At 35.3% G+C, this 18,205-nt stretch overlaps 1 protein-coding gene across 2 annotated transcripts in view; it reads right to left on the reverse strand.

Moving 5' to 3' along the window:
* LOC108970179 overlaps positions 1-18,205 on the reverse strand; it is a 171,235-nt gene that overhangs the window by 10,563 nt on the left and 142,467 nt on the right. For both annotated transcript variants that reach the window (XM_018935387.1, XM_018935388.1), the window contains exon 6: positions 412-718. In XM_018935387.1, the coding sequence (XP_018790932.1) occupies positions 412-718 (307 nt within the window). The remainder of the gene's footprint in view (positions 1-411; positions 719-18,205) is intronic.

Below are 18,205 nucleotides of genomic sequence, written 5' to 3' on the forward strand. Positions count from 1 at the left end.
CAGTCTTGGCTCAACTCTAGTAATAAGACTACTGCTATCAACAAAGAACAACACTTCTTCACAAATATACATATTTGTTATAATTCTAGCTCATTGAATTACAATTTTTCCTCTGAACCTGCTTCCATTGACTGCTCAATGCATTTCAATTAATTTACTCAACAAACAGTAMACGGAAATAACTGTAAATTTCTATCACTTTGCAAAAATAGCAAATAGAAACMGAGCTGGTTTTGCCATTTGGACGCCAGCTCACCGCCAAAGGTAAATTTAATAAAGTTAAATGCATAATCRGCGAATCTTCAGGAAAAACTTGCCACATAACTTACCTCTACACCCATACACAAACATATATTTTCACATTAATACAACTAGATGTTTTTATGTTTGCATTTAGGTAGACAAACTCACCTCGTGCGGGMACTGGATCCTTTTGCGGTGTGCCCAATTCGATTTCCTTGTACTCCTGATACAAATTACCAATTTGTGCTGTGCAACGCAAAACCAAACCGCCATTCCCAGCAACACCACCGCCACCACCAACACCTGTATTATAGGATACACCCATAGCTGCCTGACTGCCGCCCAGGTGATTCATCAAGTGCTGGGTATTAATGCCGGCCACGAAATGTGCTGCATGCAATTGCAGTTTCAGGCTCAGTCTCGACGCTATTAAATTGTCAACCGTTCTGATGTATTGCGTTTCGCCCGTTGATACCTGCAAAGTGGATAACAATAATAAAATAGAATGTGCTACAACAAAAACGCAAAAAAAAAAAACAAAACCAACAAAAGTACAGAGACATAAATGTTAAGCAGTTGAATGTATAGAGCAATGGAAAGTAGTAGTTTAGAGCTGGTAAGTAGTTGTCGCACGTTACAGTTGTTATTGTTGTTCCTGTGCTATTGTACGAAAATACATGAAAAGACCTGTGCAAATTGCCATGCAAGTGTATGCAAGTGCATGAGCAACTCTGCTTGTTATACCGTTAATCGCTATTTGTATTTCGGTTCGTTATTCGCCTACATGTATGCTTCAATTCTTGGTTGCACAAAGTACCGATTAGGCACAATATACTCAACTCAACTTAGCCGGGCCTTTGCATTAACTCGGCTGTGGCTCATCAAGTGTGGTAAATTTTGTTGTAATTGTGTTTTGTTGTTTCTTTGTTTTGTGTGGCCACTTACAGTTTGCTTTGTAAATTATAGTTGTGTCGTGATTAACGTCATTCGGGGTGAATGTGTTGACACTAATTAATTTGAAAATATTGCACCTAAAGTGAGCTAGTCATAGGCGTTGCGGACTTATTGGGATAAGTGATGGTGGTACTTGAGTTCGGAGTAGACAGAATTTCGATGAAGTTAGCAAGTTCAYGAGAATGTTGGTCGAGTATTAAGATGCAGTTTTGGTGTATAATGATTACTTTAGAATAAGTTAATTTTTTAGGAAATTTGGCTATCATCATGACAGTTCTCAAAACTCATTMTATCAGTATAATGTATGCTACAGTTGAGGCGCTTGTTGTTGCTATAATATTTTTTTTTTTTGTAATATCTGGGGTACTAAAACTTAATTTTGTGTAATTATGCTCTGGCAACAAGTTGGTAAAGACGGCGTCGAATAAAATTGTCGGTTACATTTTTTCCATACTGTGCAATTAAAAATTTCGAAACAATTATTTTCTTAGTAGCTCTGAAATAAATTCCAACAAATATTATGCGTCTGYTAGAGCCAATAAAAATGTATTTAACGCGAAAATAGCAAGCAAATTGGAAGTGCAATTATTAATAATTTTTCAAAAGAAATCGCAGTAGTCTTTTAAGAAAATATCCAAAGAGGTAGGGGCTAACTCTGAAACCATTTTTCGCGTTTTTAAAYGCTTTAGGAAAGACGTGCRTATTGACAGAAAGAAAGGTTCTGGYAAGAARCAGGGGCCACATGATTGTGRAAAAGCGAMAATTTTTGTGACCATTCTCAAGAAAGACCCAAATTAAGCAAAGAAGCTGACAAAAGATTTTTTTTAAATATTCGAATGCTTCTTGATGGATGACGAGACCTATGTTTTAGCGGAATTTTCTCTGCTACCTCTACAGGAGTTTTATACAGCCGATTCTCAAAGAAAAAGTCAAAGTCAAAGACATAGGCAATAGAGTGATTTTAGTACCTAGAGAAGCGAATCTACCTACCCGTCCATAATTAAAGCCAGTTGGGAAATACTGGGCTTTATTAAAAATGGAGATAAACGGAATGCAAAGAGTGACCGAAGACCTTCAAAAGTTTGAAAGAAAGCGATCTTCAGTAGCTATGAGAGTATCCARCAAACCATAAAACCRCTAATGGACGGGGTTCCGGAAAAAATAAAAAAAATKTTTAATAAAACATAATTCTTGGTTTCTTCTCCGGGTTTCAAATTTTAAAAACATTTTTCAATAAAATACTTTAGTTTCTAAAAATCGGATTACTAGTTTTAAAGTTTTYTTCTTGCAATAACAAGAGGTTTGGTATTATAGATGGGCGTCATAGAACTACTGCCACGYCCACGAAGTACATTTAAACGAAAAAATATATAAAAATATACTACTAGATTTTCAATAATCTAATACTACTTTTTGCTTTCAACTGAAGATGTTAATTCCTTTAATTTTGTTTTTTAAAATTTTTTTTAAAAATGAATTCAATCCCCCCATATTTTTTCTGCTACTTACAGTACAACGGTAAAAAGAGATATATCATATTTGTGCTACTGACATTTTTCGCTGATATCCTTTAATGTTTCGCGTTACTTGCAATAGCAAACCACTCCAACCAGAATAACCAAGCCAGCCGTTTTTGGTCACTCATACGCAACGGCGCACCACTCTTAGGCGTTGTAGGACAAGACAAACAAGAGCAATTACGATAAAACGCACATGCGTCTGCCACAACTGCTTTGTTTTTTAAATTGGAAAAACTGAAAGCGAAGAAATGGAAAAATAACAACAAAGAGAATTGGTAACCGAAATGGSATGTGTGGCGGGGAGCRCAGTGGRGACCAATTGCAATTTGTCTGATAGTTATTACGGCAATGGGCGAGTAACTAAAGTARGGGATCGCAACAAGACAGCACACGTGGCAACATGTGATGCTGTGTGTGTGTGTGTGGTTATGTAAGAGTGGCGATTGTGTGCGAATGTGGGCAACCAGGCGGCCAAACGACAAACCAACGAGCAATAAGCACATTTTCGCCGAACAACATTGTAGATGGTTGTCAGCGTTGTTGCAAGTAACGCATTGGGGTTTGTTGTTTTTTAAATAACGGTTTTATATATAAAAACACGAGTTTATATATATATATTTTTTTTTTTTTTCGTTTTTGACCTTTTATGTGCATTGACGTTTTGGCATCCCTTACCGTGCCAAAAATGYAACAACAACACATACACAAGCACATATAAGTTTCGCCCGTTATGTATTCATATCGTAACTGACTTTCCGGTCAGCGAGGCGTCCAAAGCTCTCCGAACGGATGCACTTCGTCATGCACGGTGTTTGTTGTGCAACAACAACGCCAAACTGCTCAGTATTGATGCATTCAATGCATGCCATGCTTGTTTATGCGTGTGTGTGACACGTGGACAAGAAACTGGATTTGCTTCGCTTGCAGTGCGGTTGAGTTTAGCTGACTCGCGCTTGGGTCTCTTGCTTTGCTTGTGGTGACAGACGCGGTCTCGGGTTTAACCCCAAGTCGACGCAACGAGCGCACGCATGCCTGCTCTTGCAACATAAATAACTGGTTATATAGTACTTACATACATATAAAYTTCATCTTAACAGTCAGCTGTATATACACAGAGTACTGTCTGAGTTTTTTCTTTTTTTTAGATTTTCACTTTATTTAATGCGTCCGTCCGCTGTCAACACATATCGCAATTTTTATTTCCGCACAAATGGTTGCACGTTGCGTCCAAATTTGATGGTTGCTTCGTAGCAAGCATTAAGCATAAAGTGTGGCTTGAGATTTGATTGGCGAAGTTTTCAAATTTATGATTCTAGGTTAACGGGTTTCTGTAGTTATTTTATGTCTAAAATAAATTTCTAGTTCTAATTTCTAATGTTTTCCGCTGAAACATTACACAATGCGATTATGATAGTTGTGGAAAATATGGCGTGACTTCTGCCATTTCTTCTTTTGATTATTTTTTGCGCCTTTTTATTTTGTTCTAGAAATCCAAAGTCCACACGAAAGGCTTCAGAAGCTAATTGAGTAGATTTAGATGAACAAAAACAAGTTTATGCCTGTARTAAGTTCGGTAGTGAACTTTCTAAGTACTTTCGAATAAAATATCGYATGAAGATCCCTATAGTGCTTGAATTTTTGATTATCTATTTATCTTTACAAATTTAAAACAAAAACTGTAACATCGTCTGTAACGAAGTTATAATTGAATTGATARGTGCATTTTTTTATTTTGAAAACGTAACCGTCCATAGATTTACAACCAATGGAGACCGTTTGCTTTTTTAAGCCAGTTTGYTTGATATAAGGTTTGAGTTCCAACAGTCCAGCAGTGAATCAAAAGAAGATAACGGTGCGCCTACCCGTTACTTTCTGCAGTTACTGAGACTGAAGTATCTGTCTACGCAAGCTCTTCAGCCTGCAATACCGCTGTGGCCAGCTCTTCAACCTGTCTAATAATAAAATAACTCGAAGAGGTAAGGAGCCTAAACATCTTTACACTCGTCTTGAGAGCACAGCCAGCGAATTAAGGCTAATATCACTGCCCTACTACCGGTGTGGATAGTCACTATCCTGACTGAAGGCTGCTTTTTCCTCATGGACMTAGTCACTGAACTCCATCRRRTATTGYAAARGAYTAAAATTGGTCTATGCTATGCCACAGGGCTTACCAGACTAATCTGACATAACCGTACCTTTGTCAATTTTAAATAAAAACTTGTTGTTGAGGAGTATTATAACATATTATTCTGTGAGCCATAAAACCTTTTATTTAAAAAAGAAAGTTTCCAAAATTTTTTACGGTATATAACTCATTGATAAATGAAAMTATGCGCCTAATTGCCACCTTAAAAGGWTGAGCCTAAATGTAGGCRATAATTTCTTTTGCTTTTTCAYTTTGKTACACAGTTTTTTTCGAAAATTTTTCTTTCTCTTTCTAGTCAACCTAATTGTATTTTAATAACTTACCGACTAAGAAAAAACTCATAGTGCATACAAGGTTAAAMAATTTTTAGATGATTTCTTGATTATTATCAATATTATTAAACTAAAGTTTTTACTAACACGCGACATAACAAAAAAAAGAACAATTTTTCACCCTTTAAGGGGAGAGACTGATTTAGAAGCTTCAGAAAATTTATCTTTTTTCTGCTTAAATCTCTTTAGAAAATAACTAAGAATATGTTCCCGAAGTTATAGATGGAAATTGGAGATATTTTCGAAGCCAGAAGGAAAAGGACTGAGGGCTAGCAGATATATGAGCGATAGGGCAGAACGCGAAAACTTTGTCGCGTGATTTCTCGGTTTTTAATTTTTACTATTTTACTGAAATGGCGGGCAAGATAGAAAAAAAAAAAACTAAAAATTTATTATCTTTGGCATTAAATTATCTTCTTTTTAAACTATAAAAAACTATGAAAACTCATGTCTGAACATATTTTTAAACAATATAAATTGGAAAAATTTTGGCAAAAACCCAATATTTTTTCAAGTTTTAAAAAATTGTAGAATTTTACACTTTTTTTTAGAAATTTTTTAGTTTAACCAGAAAATATGTTATTAAAAAATATGAATCTAAAAAATGTAGATTATGCCCAGGTTTTCAATAAGCCGTATTTCAAACTGTGAAGGAATATATTYTGATATTGGTTGTTTACAGTGTTGTTGTTATCTCTCAAATCAAACAATGATCCGAAATGCTACACGTTAAAAAAGTCTTTCTGTACTCACTGAAAATCCAATACCATTTTCTGAACAAATTTTAATTTTTTCTACCAAAGCATTTGTTATACAACTCTGCGGTATTTCCTTTGCTGGCATATATAACGAAAATCCAATGTGAGCAAAACTACAACAATAAAAACTACGAAACGTAAAAGCACTTACTGTAAACCTGCGAGCAAGTGAAGTGAAAAAARCCTTGCTATGCGCGGAAGTCGAAGCCTACCAAGAAAATAAGAGAAACTAAATATCCGCTTCCAATACCGCAAATAGAGTTTTATTATTTCTCCAAAYGCGCCAGCAGATTTTCAGCTTCCGTCACGAGCTTTGTATGCAAATACGCCGTTTTTCCGCTGCTTCTTCGCTTGCTTCGTTTGTATTATTTCATTTTTATCCTTTTTTTCTTATTTTGCAGCACTACTGCATATGAAGTGTAGCGGGAAACACATGCGCCCACACATATGTGTGGCTGTGGGGGATTTGAGAAAAAATAGAGAGGAAACCTTATTGTTAACACCTGCAGCGATGTAACGGTGTATGTGTGTGTGTGCGCCGCTGCAGCGCGACAAAACAACCGAACTGACACGATGACAGGCGAAAACATGGTTGCTCAAGCCACACAGCTCTTCTCCGCCGCCCACGGTATGTTGTGGCGTGTGCTGCGTGCAAATTTCCTGCTGTGCTGCGTTTATTACAATGTTGCTTTTGTTTTCCACGGAAACCTTATTGCATTTGCCATTCCCTTTCTTCAAACACTTTTTTCGCATGACTTGCGGTTATTTGTCGTTCATTGGAATTTCCATTTTGTTTACTTTTTTTATTTTTCCTTTGAAATCAATTGTTTCATTTGCTCGGCGACGGTGCCACATGCTGTTGCATGTGTGGGAAGGTAGAAAGTTTCCACAGTATGGGTTGTGCTGCGTTTCTTGTTATAGCTATGTAGTTTTTTTGGAAATTAAAAAAAAAATTTAAATTAGCAGAAATTGATGATTGTCATTTTCGTTACATTCTGAGGCAGCTTCAAATTGTGTTGATAATGGTTTTTGAAAATTATTCTCGAGACAATTCTAGATTATAGCTTTGATGCACTAAAAGTCATCAGAACAGGTTTATGATATATTGTCTTGAAAAAATAATATTAAGATTACTTAATTCACCTCTCAAAAATTGTAGAAGTATACCAAAACTTCAGTTTTTTAAGTTCTTTTCGATATTGCTGAAGATAAAAAAAATATTAATCTATACATATATATTTTGTTCTGTTATAATAAATATGAGACATTGGTAAAGCCTTATCCAAAAGACTATTCAGATTGTTAAAGAAGATAGTCCACTTACTAAATAGTCGCTTCTCGCTGATTGGCGCTATATTCGGACGAGAACTTTTTGCTCAGTACTATGTTGATGGATTAGAAAGATAGTATTATTGCTGTCAGAAGTTTATCAAATTAAATAATTTCCGTTGGATTGAAGATTTGTTTGCTCTGACGTCAAAGAGACCAAAAAAGTATAAAATTTTTGGAAATATAATATTTCATCAGATACTAAATGTTTTATCATCTTACTTTAGATACTATTACCATCAAAATGTCTATAAAAACATTAGTTTTAAAAAGATATTTCTAGAGCAGAGTTCCATTAGTAGCCATTTGGCCGCCTAATTTCCTCAAATAAAGAAGATCAACAAAAATGTTGCCTACACGCAGGCGCATTGATCGAAAATCAATATTAACTTATGTTTGAACTCCAGCTGAAAACGAAAGCCGTAAAGCGATAAGCCATTTTTGTATAGAGAACTGTAATTTCCGCAATTTTATGCGCTGCAGTATTTGAACACTTGATGGCTGGTAGCCACAAAAAAAAAAAAACAAAAAAAAAAAATTGCAATGAGTTGAAGAGTCGAAATAAATTCGTTTGATGGTACTTTAAAACCTTAAATATCTTTTGCAAAAAGCAAACGCAGCACAGTCAATGCGCGCGTGCATTTGTAACGGTTAAAAACCACTTGAAGTAATCTTCTTAAGTACGCTTTCGCTTTTCAAATTGCAACTAGCATTACTTTTTTATAAATAACGGTACATGCGTTCTCGCTGCGAGCACTTGCGAGCATTTACACTTTTATTTTTAGTTTTTTTTTTCTTCTTCATGCCACAAAAGCTAAAAAGTCTCATTAAAGTGCTAATTATTCTCTAAAAGGCATACAAACCCACATGTGTGTTTGTGGATGTGCGTGTGTGTATGGGGCCTGTGCATAAACATATAATATAAAAACAAATGCTTAGAATAACGATGTTAAGTGGTTACATTCGTTGCGCAATCGCAATTGAGGTCAAGGAAAGCGAACTGCGAATGGCTCAGCGCTTACAGAGAAACCGCAACGACCACAAGAAGTCTCCAGGCAGCTGATAGCTAATGTGGCCGCTTGCAACAACGGTACATAAAGAATGTGTGGTGCCGTACGCGCTTGCACCCGTGAAGTGCAACAATGCTTGCGGCGCCTTAATGACCGTCATTTAGTGGGAAATGCGGTCAAGTTTCTATACGCTTTCGAGAAATATAGTATACAAATAGTAGGTGTAGTGGCGAAGTTCTTGGTGGAAAAAGTATATCATGGGTAATTAAAAAAATATATACATTTGTGACTTCTGTGTTGAAAAGTTTTAAACTAACTTTACTAAATGAAATAAAATAATACTTTAATTTTATATCCTATTTCTTCTCGTCTATCTTTTCAAACTATTGGTTTCATATACTCAATGCCATCTTTCAGTGTATTATCACAYCACAGTGGATAAGGCAAATCTTTTGTCGAAAAAATAAAAAATATTTCCACATTTTTTTTATTTTTGAAATAAAAATTAGTTTAGGATCTTTAGAGAGTTTAAATAAATAAGCTTAGCTTCGATGAGCGTCCTTGTTTATATTCATTTACAGAATTTTAAAAGAGGCTACAATTTAATAAATATTTTTTTGAGAGCAGTTTACGATTTGAACCATTCAAATTACTAAAGCTTATACAAAATATGTTAAAAACAATAATAAACGTTAACTCTGGATACACAGAAGCTAAAAGTCCCTTGAAAAATATTAAAGATTCCTTGCCCAACTTGATAGCTTCTTGGAAAGAAAAGAACGTGCGCAATATTTTAAAATGATATCACCATAATTAAGGGATGGATGGAGAGATATGAATGGAGTACACGGACAGAGTACGGATAGATGGACATGGCTTAATCGACTTAGCTCGTAATGCTAATCAATTATATATTTCATAGGGTTCCCAGTTTCCTTCTGTGTGTTAAAATCTTCGTGATAAACTTAATATACTCTCTCCACTGCATATAAACACTTGGGAGCATTTAAGATAACGGTTATACCAATTTAAAATGGTATTCGGATACCCTCTTGTATTAAAATTAACCATATAACTTTGCAGTTTCTGTTTTTTGCCAGATAATAACACTCAAAGAGAATAAGCTGGTAAATGTCGAATTGAACATTATGTAATAACACTCGCTGTAATAAATGCCAATTAACGAATGCCAAAAACGAATTCTCTAATTTTTTTTGGATAAAATATTCTTTAAATCTCGACGCAAGCCTCTAGTTATATAATATATACAAAGTTCTAAGTGCTGCATTGCTCAGTCTTATAAAATAAAATTTATTTTTAACCATTATTCTYTAACTAGACCTTACCTTCATAAGTTGCGTTTATAAATGTGACAACTGCCTCGATGATTAGCTTGTGAGTTATATYATTTTGAGTGAGGTGCCTTTTGTTTTTGTGAGAAAAATTTATAAAAGGAACTTCGCGTACAGTTGAAGCAAAAACTTGGCTTGATGACGAATTTTTGCACTCTGTACAGGAAAATCAACTCTCACTATTTGGTATGTTTGAACAAGTCGAAATGAGCTCTGCGGTCGTCYAAGGAAATGTGCATCCTAAAGACGCTGTTGCCGACGAAAACATCAAAAAAGTAAACAGAGTAATTTGGGATGCYCGTAAAGTGAAGTTACTCGAGTTATCTGAGACATCAAAGTAACGTATCGGATATAGTGTTATTGAATATTTGGGCATGAGAATGCTYTGTRCAAWGTGGGTATCGCTCGAGYTCACCTTTGACCAAAAACAACGARGAGTTGATGATTTGGAACAGTGCTTGGARATGTTCAAGYGTATTAAASRCGAGTGTTTGCGACGATCGTCATCTGGCAAGGTTCTAGCGTCTATATTTTGGTAGCGTTATTGGTCTATTTGGAGGACGAAATCGGCGAAAAACGGTCGCATTTTAAGAAAAATAAAGTGCTGTTTCGTCAACACAATTCACCGTGTCACAAATCAGTGAAAGCTATTGCAGAAATCGATGCCACCGTATTCTCTAGATCTGGTCCTCCACGAGTATTTCCAGTTCTCAGATATCAAAAGGATACTRGCTGGAAGGAAATTTTTGTGAAATGAAGAAATGATTGCCGAAACTAAGGTCTATTTTGAAGCAAAGAATAAATCTCACTACAAAAATGGTATCGAAAGTTGAAGTGAGGATATTATCAGTGTAAAAGAAAAACGAATTTTGTCAAAGAAATGTATTTTATAATACAATGGTAGGCCGGGGATTTTAAAAAATGACCTGTTAGGTTAGTGAAGATCAGGTTAACGCTGATCCAAGGAAGGATCTCTCTTGGACAGCATAGAACGTCGCACTATTCCGGTACCTATAGACTTCTGAAAATGKAGTATATGGATCATTAAACACCAACAACTCGCCAAAGTGTTTTCTGCCTACCAMAAATTCGTTAAAACGGCTAATATCAATTTCGCCCATTTCGTCTGGTTAGACAAAGGTAATATTAGCAACATTTTTCAGCTTCAGTTTGGTAAAGTTTGGACCATGGTATAGAAAATATCTAGATTTTAAACTATAAACCAATTTCAGCTCTAAGCTTAAATCCCTGGAAAAAATCAGTGAAAAGTAGAGCAAACTGTGTAAAGTAGAAATTTTTCAAGCGACAAGTGCAGGAAATACATTTATGCAAATGAAAACATATGTATGTAAATATTGTGGGCAAGATGTGAAGCATCAACCTGCTTGCCAGACTGTCAGCTCGCCTGTCTGCGTCACGTATGAGAATTCATTAAGAGTAAAGCAGTGGCGGCAGCAAGCGAGTATCACGATATTGCAGAAGAAAGTTTTGTATGTAGTTGTATGTGTATTTAAATACGTGGACACATTTCCATAATTTCGCTTGTTTGCATTGGTGTCATTGCTACACTCGCCTGGCAYATCTTAATTACAAGAAATGTTGAGGTGCGAAAAGCGCCGGAGCTCACRGCTGTGTGTGTTAAAGTATATTAAACTAAATTTTTATATTTATGAAAGATGCCAAGCGGGAAAAAAGTGCTGTGTAGATATATACAAATTTAATTTTTAATAAATTGGAATGATTTTCTGAAGCTACCAATAAAGATACAAAATGATTTGTTGTCCTAAAATGTGTTTCAGTGAGTATCATAAAATACATAACAGGATATATGACCACTAAAGTCGTTAATTAGTTTTTTAACCGACTAAGTGTTGTAGTATTGCGATTAACGCCTTAATTTAGACTTTGTACTTTGTACAAATTGAGTGTTTTTTTTTTTAATGTTTTTTCGTAAATCAATGTTTCTTTGTAGAATTAATTAGGCTGATATATTTATCCAACGTTTTAGTGACTGCTGTACAGCAAAATCAAATAAACTATTGCCTACATTTAGGGTGAGCTAGGTACTAATCTTAGGTCAAAGTATTCCATGTTAATTTTGTTTTGAAGACATATGTAAAATAATGTTAAGAAATTACCAACATTTTTGATTTCTCAAAAGTGAACTAAAATTTAAATTTTCTTGCTGGGTCTTCAGCCAGCAGCATAATAAATAYATAAGTATTTAGAATATGAGGAACTAGCACGAATTTAAACAGCTGTGCGTGACAAAGTCGACAGATAAAGATATAAATAAATAGTTATGTCACATAATCTAGTACAATTTGGTGCGCCTAAAAGTATGCAAATGCGTGTCTGCTTAAAAGTTGCATAATTTTTCGAGGTAAATCTGTCAAGAGCATGAGCCCGTATAATCTTGAAGTTTACCTAAAGAATGGGCTACTCTCCCTATTTTTAAGATATTGGTGCTTAAATGCACACTTAGTTGACTTTTCGGTGGCTTTAATGGGTTATATTGATTTTTTCTAACGTTTTTACTTTTACAAATAAAATTTTAGATCTACGGTAGTTTAAAAAAAATCTAAATTTTTTTGGAAAGCTGAAAAATATTTAATTTTATTTAAAATAATAAAAAAAAAATTAGTCTCCACATTAAAAAAAAAAAATTTTTTTTTTTTCTTATATTAGTTATGAACTCATATTAAGGTTTCTTAGAGCACTGTTCCGGCCTAACTATAAATTGCTGGCTGGGGTAACCGCAAAGCAAYATACGAGAAAATTTACTGATATGAGTTTCGTCATGGTTTATGATTACCAGTAAGTTCGAAGAAATAAATAATGATGATAAAAAAAATATATATAAAATATTATTATAAACTGTCGAGCGATTCGACAGCGAGAGACACATTTTGTCGTCGACCGCCTTGCAGCACATACAGCGCTTTTCCACCGCATTTTGTCATCATAACTGTATCACCACAGCCATGGTTGTTTATATACTTTTTATAAACGGTTCATTGAATACGTGCCAAATCAATGAAGTCGGCCAACGCCGTCTCCTCTTCCACCACTGCCCGCCGTGCTTCATCAAATTTCTACTTAGACGCCGGTGTCGTTGTCGTCGTCATAGTTCTGCCGGTTCAGCGCCTTCTTAAGTGCAAACACTCACATGAGTGTGTACTTGGAAAGGAAAAGCTTCTAACACACACACATATAAATATAAATAACGCTCTGGCACTGCTTGTATGCAACAAAGTTTGTAGTTTTGTTTGTTTTCTTTTACATTTCGCTGCAAGGATTTCTGCAACATTTCATTTTTCTTGTAAGTGATTTGTAATTCACTCGACTTGTGTTTGTTGCTTTATTTGYGTAGGCACTGGTAATCGTTATTGCATATTATTGTTCGAGTGTCAGTGCAACAACAATTCGCAACTTCCGGAGGGTATATTTTTGGACCATTTGTCGATTCTGCTTACGCATTGCCTACATGCAGGCGCAGCACATAACCTACATATCACTCTTTTCCTATAATTTTAGGATTGTAGAATTTAATTGCTTATTTCAGTATTATTGATTTGAAGTTTTTTGGGTAAAAATATTTGAAAATCRCGTACATTTTACAATGTAACATTTCTTCCTATACTTAACAGTGCTGTTGTCACACAGGTTAAATATCTTTTCATTACATTTCTATTTGACAGCGAAAAAGAKAAATTAACTGTGAAAATTAATTGTTTTGCGAAAACGTCATTTTCCACCGCCTCGAAGTCAACTCACTGCCGCTCYTATCAAAATTATAACTTTGCTTTTTCTGCCGCTCGCTAGCATTTCTGCGTTTTGCTGGCTCGAAGACATTTGGCTCCATCAATTGTGCAGCAATTGCGTGACACTTGGCCACTTCCACACCCACACAAATACAGACTGAAGTGAACAGACTTTTTGCACTCCTTTTGTCCTCTTGCAGTCGCAATACGATTTCTCTTGCTCGATTTGGTGGTGCCACTTAGCTTAATGACTTGCCATTCGCGCGCATATAGCGCAGCTTGTCTGCATGTAAGAAAGTAGCCAAGTTTGCATGTCAGGCTTGTTTTCCTTCAGGTTGCATAAATCTTTTTCCACAGTTTGTAAGTCCTTGCCTGTCCTTTTGTACTGTCGTGTTTTTAGCCACTCAGCGACATCGCTATCCCTTTCAATTTACTTTTGCTGCGAGTCCGATGTTAATTACATTAAAAACTGTTGGAAGTGTATTTATGAGTTTGTGACAAAAACAACAATCAAATGTATAAGATGTGCGCTTTTGCTTTCCTCTGTAATGAAACGGTTTTACTTATGATTTTGCCAAATGCAAATAGTCTTTTGCCTGCCTGCTTGGCTGAGTAAGCGTGAGGGCGCATCAAGATAGCGCATCGCCAAAGAAATAAGTTGAAAACATTTGTGTGTTTGGTGAGCAGCGCTGACTTCCCCATCCGATCAGRCAGGGCTAATTGCTTTCTGCGTATTATGTAATATTTAATAATAAATTATTTCTGCTGATATTTCCTGAAAGAAAATATATTTTTCTTTTATATTTATTTGTCACTTTATGTGTATACCGATGTGCGGATGCAAAGTACGCCGCTGTTTGTTCTTAAAATAGGTAACACAAAAATTAAGTATAAACTTACCCTCTGCAGTGACTTAAAAGAGCAAAAAGAGGAGAATTAGAGATGATGTGTGTAGTTTTAAAATTGTTAGACATGATATGATCAGCCGATCGATTCAGTTCAGTATCTATGGGTAGTTAAGTAAGGCACCTTATGGAATGAAAATATTGGAAAATATAAATTGAGGCTAATTTTTTCGGGAGCTTTTCAACGCTTATTTATTTCTCAAAAGAGAAGAAGTTCCCAAATGYATTTTTTTGGAGAGTTTTTGATACTGTAGAGTTAAGGTTCTTTCTTGCTTGCTCCTCATATCAGATTAAAGTTATTAAGTACCTACTCACTTCGAATATCTATAATCGAATTATAAAAAAAAAGCAGATTTTCGATTTCAAAGGCTAAAAATTAACAAAGCTTCTTAAGCGTATTCTATTTATGTTTTATTTGGCGCCTAAAATCAAGAATATTTGAGAATTTGATTTTTTCTGATATGAAAATATTAACCAAAAAGTTTTTACGCCACAGACTACAACTATGGTAATTAGTAAATAATTCTCTTGAAATTATCGTAGAATATTCGAAACATGAAAGAATTGATTGAGCAAGGGTTCTGACATTTCAAAAAAATAGTTAAGTCGCTCTCCTTTTGGTACTATGATATGGGTATAATTTTTCCCAAAGTTTAACGTCATTTCCAATAAAAGTGTGGAAATAGATATCAGACTGGTCGGCTACTTCAATTTTCAATGGTATTTTTCTCGAAACATTGTTCTCAAAGTCGGTGGTAACGATTCTTCAAAAACTATTGAAGCGATCTTATTGAAGCATTTTGGTTTTCGATTACCTAAAATAATATCGTTTGTTTCCAAAGTMATTTTCCATTTTTTTCATTCCATTTTTTTTTTAATCCTTTGATTTTGGGTTTTTGATTTTAAATGAATTCTTCGTTAGTTATGATTACCACGTTAACTCCGGAAACCAACTGCCAATGGCTTAATGTCTTACATTTTGAATAAAAACTCATAMAAAAATGTTTAATATGCATAAAAGTTATACTAAATTAATGAAATTGTTATATGAACAAAGAAATGGTGAAAACAGACATTTTTTCGGACGTAAAGCTCATATTACTACTCGTTGCACATTTTTAGTGATGACCATAATTTGGGTTTAGGAAGACTAAAACTGGTTTGATAGGTATTTGTTTTATCAGGCAAAGGAAAATTTTCCTCAGAAAACTGTTCACAACATTCACAAATTTTTGCAGGAGTATTTTTTTTCAACTTCCTTTCTGACAGCGAATAGTGTACTTAGTTTGATTGCAATGTTCTATTATATTCATACTAGGGGACCCGTCCACGCTTCACTGTGGCTCATACATACATTGATAATACTACCACTATCATCTGTATAATTTCTGTTAGTTTAATTATGACTATTAATTAATGAGATATAGCATTTTTGTGATTTTGTGCTCTGCACCAAGGAAATCTACCGTTGAAAAGAGACGAAATGAGCCGAGAACAATGACGCCCTAAAGTGGCGAAAGCCCAAAGTGGGTGCCCTGCAATTACAAATCTAACAAAAAGGAACTTATTGCTGATTCTGAGGATCGTTTGAGTGCTCTTTAATCGTAATAAAACCGAATTTTTGCCACGGTGTGAAACAATGGAAACATCATTTCACACTGGAGTCCAATCGACAGTCATGCTAGTGGACTGCACATGATGAATCAGACAGCAGGTACCGCCGCAAACGCCGCTACGGCCCCCATATTTTTAAATCTGTAATATCTTCGAAAATATTAATTTAAATCATATGCAGTAAAGGAGATCTATATTAAATCAACAATGTATTTAAGGTATTTAATTGGAAAAGGATTAATGATGTATTGGTTAAAATCGCTTTGGAAAGTAGCCATTATTTGTCGTGAAAACTGATCGACAAAAAAATGTTACTGCGGGATATCCATAAGAGATAGACATATACCATCGACGAGTTTTCTGTAGACCTTTTCAATGGGTACAATACTTCATACATTATTTTGATAAAACTCGTTGGATTCAGCCTGCGTTTGCGATGTAGGCGGAAAAAATTTAATTATTTACGACATCACATAAAGAATCTTTTCTCTTCAATCACTCTACTATTAATAAACAGCATCAAAATCCTTCGCGTAGTTTACATTTAAAGCATACATAGGGACATAGGGATAGAAACTTTCTTTTATGCTATGTATTGATAATATTTATTTCGGAAGATCGTGCCTAAAACGAAAGTTATGTTTTTGTCAGGTTGTTAGAAAACTATCCACCATGAGCTGTTCCCCTGTAATCAAAATCAAAAGTCGAACTCGTACTATCAAAACCACCTTATAGTTTGCAGCTGGCATTAGACGAATGATTTTGCTGATAAAATTTTGCAGTCCCAGTTTTTTTTTTTTTAGTAGAGACTAGGGTTTATATGAGAGTGGCATTATGAAACTACCATCAAAATGGCGACATATCATCGAACAAAATGATTTATATTCGTTTGCCATATCAACTGAGCTGAAACAAAACTTCAGTTTAAAACAATAAAAATGGATTGGTTTTTGCAAAGCTTTCTACATCCACTAATTTCGTACCGCCTCGATTAAATCGAAAACTAACAAAACCTCATATCCGAAATGACCTACAGTAGTGCAAAGCAACTTTTTCTTGAATTTAGAGGAATGTTTAACAAACAGTTATTTTTTTCAACATGAAACTCACAGTATTCCTAYTATTTTTCGAGGCAGTAAACATCACTTTACTATATTTGAAACTATAACAGCTTCAATCGCATGCCTTTAAAGTGCGAAGTCGTGACTATTAAAACCAAAGAGACATACATTCGTTCATTCACAGCACTTTCACAATCGGAAAACACAGTCAAATGCAGTAAACAATGCAACACCGAATAACCAGTGACCTAATGAAATGCGAATTCTATGCGATTTCGTCGAACAAAAGCCATAAAACCGACGCTTTGACAGTGACGAATGARCACGAATGCATTCAGCAGAGTTTAACGGCCTTTGACACACCCCAACAATCGCAATTCGTGTTCGAATTGAAATATCTCACGAAATTATACACCATTGACAGGTTCTAAAAACACACACAAACACAGCCAGGTAAACAAATCACCGCTTGAAATGGTGATTTTAAAGCGCCGTAAAAAGCGGAGGCGTGGGACTTAAAGCGCATATTTACGCAACTCACTTTCCGGGCATTAATTTCGCATAAAAATTCCTTGCGCATTTTTCGGCAATTGCGCGTTTACACTCACCCATACACATGTTCGTTAGGCGTGGCTCTGGGAGTATGTAGRGCGTCGGCCGACAGGGCGTATGAGCAACGCAGCGAATTTAGTGTGTTTCGTTTATCTCAAAGCCGGTTGAGCATTTCGCACGAGAAGACATCGGCTCAACAACAAAACAAAAAGCCAGTGAGGGGTTTTAAGTGACAACAACAATAGCAAAGCAATAACAACACAAACAAATTTTACGAGATATCGCGCCGAAATTAAATAAAAACAAAAGGTARAATTACAACAAAACAAACACAAGGTGGAACTTTAACGGCGCAGCAGCAGGAAGCRCTTATGTTCATGTTCGCCATGCGTCGGCAGCGCCAATCAACGCAAGAAAATTGGAAAAGGGTTTTACGCGYGCAACAACAAAACGGTCGCTTACAATGAAAATAACTGTGTTATCCTTGCGCTGAAAATTGGTGCGCTCGCTGGGCGATTTAAAATTGTTAACTTAATGGCTGCCACTTTTAAAACCTCTGCTCACATATTTTACCGCCGATTATATGGGTTGTACACTGACAGCGAAAAATGTTGAGATATCAATCTGAAGTTCTGTATACGCCTTTTTCTCCGCAAGAAACTGGT

The sequence above is a fragment of the Bactrocera latifrons genome, unplaced genomic scaffold, assembly GCF_001853355.1.
Source record: "Bactrocera latifrons isolate USDA-ARS-PBARC rearing strain unplaced genomic scaffold, ASM185335v1 scaffold_29, whole genome shotgun sequence".
NCBI classification, from domain to species: Eukaryota; Metazoa; Arthropoda; class Insecta; order Diptera; family Tephritidae; genus Bactrocera; species Bactrocera latifrons.